General features: G+C 37.8%; 1 protein-coding gene across 1 annotated transcript; it reads right to left on the bottom strand.

Annotated features, from left to right (window-relative positions):
* Positions 1-2,780: 2,780 nt before the first annotated feature.
* LOC126495821 (zinc finger protein 431-like) lies at positions 2,781-5,670 on the bottom strand (the record flags this gene model as incomplete). The annotated part of the gene is made up of 5 exons (XM_050133401.1): positions 2,781-4,186; positions 4,641-4,644; positions 4,698-4,777; positions 5,284-5,344; positions 5,544-5,670. Coding segments are annotated over 5 exons (1,413 nt in total), but the record flags the coding sequence as incomplete, so codon positions are not given.
* Between the last annotated feature and the right edge of the window lie 303 nt (positions 5,671-5,973).

Genomic DNA, 5,973 nt, shown 5'->3' with positions numbered 1-5,973 from the left:
TTTAAGTAAAATTTCCTATGATACTAATAAATACTAATAACCAGCAAAAATGAAAAAGTCACATTTTGTGAGCTCCAGGACAGGCTCCAAAGCTACACAGAGAAACCCTGTCTCGAAAAACCAAAAAAGTGTGTGTGGGGGGGAGATATATTAAGAATTCAATACAAAAATAGCAGCAGTTATTAAAATGTGTACTGCCTCTGAAGATTTCTATTACCCTTCAGAATTTTCTATAATTTTCTATAATTTCAACATACATGTATCAGAATTTATAAATTTCTGAGTTGAAATGTTACAGTTGTATGGAAAAATGAAGCATTATAAGAAGGTATCTTAAACTTTGTTTGCCATAAGTAGGCTGGGGCTCAGGAACTTTACATGAGACCTAGTGCTTGATGTGCTTCCATTACATTTTCTCTAGAATATTTTATTCAGCCACAGAAATTGAAAATCAGTGTTTCATTTCCAAATCACTATTTTGGCATGCTGTGGACACTGCCACACAACATTCTGAATTCATTAGGACTTCGTGCTTGCTCTAATGACCTGCTGTCATTGCCCTGAAACCTTTTTTTTCTTGATAAAAAGATTCTGTGTGGATGTGAGACATCAGACCTTGGCTCCTAGAGCACCTGCACACAGCAAAGAAGGACAGGCCCAGGATTGCTTTATCCTCCAAATTAAATGATGCTAAATACCTCTCTTCTCCCTATCCAGAAGCCCCATGAGAAGGGCATCATGCTGACTTTTGGCTGATGAAACAGGTATAAAATGGTGTGACAGTTGGTTGTGGGCTCATCACTCTTGAGTCCAACTGTAGAAGTTAAATGGAAACCTCTAACAGATGGAAGCTATTGTGAGTCTGTCAAGAATGTCTTATGGACATTGGATATGTTAGTGGTTCCCAGACAACAGTACATCTTCCCAGACAACTCTGTCTACATCTGAGACATTGGTCTTTATGACAGGCTCTATGGGAGGGCACCATAATACTACCACCTGATGCCAAAAATAATTCAGCTGAAACAAATCAGAACAGTCATTGCCCCAATCCCATAATGGTAGTTAGTATTACCTCTTCAGAGGAAGGTGGGATAAGAAATGGAGGTAGAAATCAAATATAAAAGTTATGGAAAAAGCAAACAACTCTCATGGCTCCCTATTGGCCCCCTCATTGCTCACAATCTACTTTCCCATTGATGCTCCTAATTGCTAGGCTTGCCCAGAGTCCCTCAAGACAGTAGCAGTTCCCTTACTAGATGAGCAGAAATCAAATTACTAAGCCAGCACAGCCCTTCCCAGCTCTGCCATTACACCCTCGGGAAACACAGGGCTCAGTAAACAGAATAGAATTCTGGGCGGAAGAGGAAGTGAGGTCAGACTCTGCTCTGCTCCCGGAGAGACTCTGCGCTCTGGAGCAGAGACGCCATGCTCAGCCCTCCCAGATAGACGCAATAGCTCTGCTCTCTGGAGCAGAGACACCATGATGGACGGAGGCTAGAATCTTCCCGGTAAGCGCACCTTGGGGTGCTTATACACATTATTAGAAATGGGTTAGAACAATATGTAAGAGCTAGCCAATAAGAATCTGGAACTAGCCGGGCCAAGCAGTTTCTTAAATGAATACAGTTTCTGTGTTGTTATTTCGGGCATAAGCTAGCCAAGCGGCCGGGGTGTTGGGGACGCAGCCCCGCCGTTCCTATTTCAACAGGGCTCTAGTCTGAAAAATTGGTATTTTAGTAGAAACTTTTCCTGTCTCTCAGAGCAGTTCTTGTTCCTCTTCCAAAATATGATGTCCCTTGTGTGTGTGTTCCAGTACCCTTTCCCTCATAGTTCAGATACTCTGAAGCCAAACATAAGCTACACTCAAACAGCAACTCTTGATAAAGCAAGATTTATGATTTTTCTAATTTCTGGAAAGTCTTAGAGGCAAGAAGTGAATTTGTCACACATGAAGCACATTTTAGTATCTACCTCAAATGTTTCAAAGTAGAAACCACAATGAAGTGATCTCTAACATCAGTCTTCAGTGAACATGGTAACTAATTTACTTCCTTCAAGGCTATTACAAAAAATAAATGAAACATGTTTTTTCTTGAAGCTGAAGACAACTGTGATGTCCAATGTCTTTACAAAATCATTTTCAGGAATAGAGTTTTTCTCTCATATGAGTTTATCCCTATTTCTTGACTTCAACATGATTCAAATAGGCTTTAAAATATTTACAGCACTAGAAACACGGCTGGGCAATTAAGAAAAATATTCATTCCTAGGACCAAGGCCTGATTTTTGACAACTTCCTGTAATTCTTGCTACAAGAAGATCCGAGGGTCAAACATTGTCAGACGCAAACATGAAAACTTTACATACTCACACAAACATATAATGACATCACACAATTACAATTAAAACAACTCTTTAAACAAACACTTTTTCACACATGAAAGTTTCTCTCTTCTAAGCATTCATTACTACAACACGAGCATTGAGGCACCTTCAGAATAACTATGCTATAATCAAAGGCTTTATCACACTAAATACATTCATTAGATTTCTCTCCAGTATGGCTTCTCTCATGCAATCGGAGACTACTGTGACATGCAAAGGCTTTTCCATACTGATTACATGATGTGGGAGTGTCATATATCAATCTGTTGATTTCATTGGTTAAGCAATAAAGGAACTCCTTGGCCCTGATAGATTAAAAGATAGATGGGAGGAGGAAACAGAATAGAATTCTGGGCAGAAGAGGAAGTGAGGTCAGACTGCTCTGCTTCCGGAGAGACTCTGCTCTCTGGAGCAGAGACACCACGCTCCACTCTCCCAGGATGGATGGAGGCTAGAATCTTCCGGGTAAGCGCACCTTGGGGTGCTTACATGCATTATTAGAAATGGGCTAGTCCAGGTGCAAGAATTAGCCTGTAAGGGCTAGAGTTCATGGGCCAAGCAGTTCTTAAATGAATACAGTTTGTGTGTTGTTATTTCGGGCATAAGCTAGCCAAGCGGCCGGGGTGTTGGGGACGCAGCCCCGCCGCCACTCATATTTCAACAATTACATTCATAGGGCTTCTCTCCAGTATGGCTTCTTTCATGTATTTGGAGACTACTGTGACATGCAAAGGCTTTTCCACACTGATTACATTTATAGGGCTTCTCTCCAGTATGGCTTCTTTCATGTATTTGGAGACTACTGTGACATGCATAGGCTTTTCCACAATGATTACATTCATAGGGCTTCTCTCCAGTATGGCTTCTTTCATGTCTTCGGAGACTACTCTGACATGCAAAGGCTTTTCCACACTGATTACATTCATAAGGCTTCTCTCCAGTATGGCTTCTTTCATGTATTTGGAGACTACTGTGACATGCATAGGCTTTTCCACAATGATTACATTCATAGGGCTTCTCTCCAGTATGGCTTCTTTCATGTCTTCGGAGTCTACTCTGACATGCAAAGGCTTTTCCACACTGATTACATTCATAAGGCTTCTCTCCAGTATGGCTTCTTTCATGTATTTGGAGACTACTGTGACATGCATAGGCTTTTCCACAATGATTACATTCATAGGGCTTCTCTCCAGTATGGCTTCTTTCATGTCTTCGGAGTTTACTGTGATGTGCAAAGGCTTTTCCACACTGATTACATTCATAAGGCTTCTCTCCAGTATGGCTTCTTTCATGTATTTGGAGACTACTGTGACGTGAAAAGGCTTTTCCACACTGATTACATTCATAGGGCTTCTCTCTAGTATGGCTTCTTTCATGTCTTCGGAGACTACTCTGACATGCAAAGGCTTTTCCACACTGATTACATTCATAGGGCTTCTCTCCAGTATGGCTTCTTTCATGTACTTGTAGATGACTATTCCATGCAAAGGCTTTTCCACACTGATTACATTTATAGGGTTTCTCTCCAGTATGTATTCTTATATGTACTTTTTGAAGACTGTGATGTGCAAAGACTTTACAACACTGATTACATTCACAGGCCTTCTCTCCAGTATGTGTTCTTTTATGTATCTGAAGAGGACTGTGATGTAAAAAGGCTTTACCACATTCATTATATTCATAGGGTTTCAATCTAGTATGTGTTCTTGCAAGCCTGTGTAGATGACTGTCACATATGAAGGCTTTAACACATTGACTATATACAGAAGTTTTTTCTCTAGTTTGACTTTTTTCATGCCTGTAATGATAGTGGTACATGTGAAAGAATTAGCACATCCATTGTTGAATATTTTTATCTGTATGAATTAATTTTACAATTTGGTCCAATTATAAAGAGAAATTATATCTTAAGGTTTTATCACCATGTTTACAATCTTGTTGTTCCCCTTCATTAAGGCTTGTTTTGCATCTTTGAAGACAATAGATAACAGCCTTTATTACATGGTTCACATTTACATAATCTTTTTTCTATATGAGAATTTTTACATATTTGAAGAGAACTGAAAAATCTCAGAGCTTCACCACCCTTGTTGCATTCATAAAGTTTCCTATATTGTGAGTGATACTACATTTGGTAAGTGAACTATGACAAACAGAAATACTTACACAGTCCTAGTACTCATGATGCTTTTCTGAAATGTGAGCTTCCTGATATATTAACAATGAGGCTAGAAAACCAATTACTTATATACTTGTCTAACAAATTCAACAGGTATATTCAACATGGGGACTGCTACATATCTTCTAACTGTTCTGAGAAAAAGGTATGTTATATATTTTCACATCCCTATGCTCATATGGCTTGTATCCAAAGTAACATATGATATACCTAGTAAAAGAAAAATAACAAATATAAGGTTTCCACATTGAGTTCACACAGTTTGACTTTATGTTCATAGACTTGTGGTATCTGGATTAAGGCCCCTCCGTAACAGCTGCCCCTTGACTGTTGACTTTAACTGCCCCCTCACTAAACTTTGCACAGTCACAAGTATATTAGTATAATAGAGTTTTAGAGAGATACTTATCACCTTTTATATATATTATAATATGAACAGTATGAAATAAATGAATTGATAATTCTAAAATATAGCTCTCATCATATTATGATTCAAATTTTAATATAGGTTAAGACATTGTTTCCTTGTCTTCCTTCTTAAAAGAATGGCTTGCAAATGCAGTTCACTTATCTGAAATTAAGGTATATGATTTTGTGAGAATTTAAAAATCATCAATGCACTTTAGTATTTACACTGTTGCTTTTGTTTAAAGCTTATAGGATGCATTACAAATTCTTCAGAGATACAATTCTATCAGCTTACACATGAAAATTACCTTTCATGTCTTCTAGAACTTTGACAATGTTCTTCAATATTATGGTCTTCCCAACTGTATCCTAAAATATAATGCCAGAAAATGTATGTTATATATTGAAAGGTGTAAAAAAATTAGTTACCATTTGCAGTGAACCTTACAACCATGCCTGATTTATTCATCTCATTCTTCTTCTTGCTCAATCATATTACAAAAGAGCACCAGTTACCAATGAACAATTGTCCCCTTATTTTAAAACATGAAAGAGAATTCAGTCTTACCTATACTAGTAAGGTTTCTGTAGGTTTCCAACATCACATCTTTGTAGAGACTCCTCTGGGAAGGATCCAGCAAAGTCCATTCTTCCCATGTGAAGTCGATATGTACATCATCATAGCTCACTGCATTCTAAAATATTCCATACATTTGTACAACAGAAAGCATGACTTTGACAACACTGCAAATGTATACTTCTTTGACAGTATAGTCATATAACTTTAGTGCTCCCCATACTTATTCTATGAAATCGATATAATTTAATTACCAAGTCACTTTAGAAACAAACTGAATGGAAGATTCACCTCTGTAATTTATGAACCCTTCGAAATGCCTATTAACAAACAATAAAAGATAAGTAAACAGATCAACAGTACAGAGTACACATGAGAGAAATTGTATGGATGATTAATTTCTAACTACAAAAAAAGAAAA

The sequence above is a fragment of the Alexandromys fortis genome, unplaced genomic scaffold, assembly GCF_014885135.2.
Source record: "Alexandromys fortis isolate MF-2015 unplaced genomic scaffold, M_Fortis_MF-2015_v1.1 scaffold_638, whole genome shotgun sequence".
NCBI classification, from domain to species: domain Eukaryota; kingdom Metazoa; phylum Chordata; class Mammalia; order Rodentia; family Cricetidae; genus Alexandromys; species Alexandromys fortis.
Note: the sequence above shows the minus strand (reverse complement) of the source record. Positions and strands in the feature narration are given on the sequence as shown.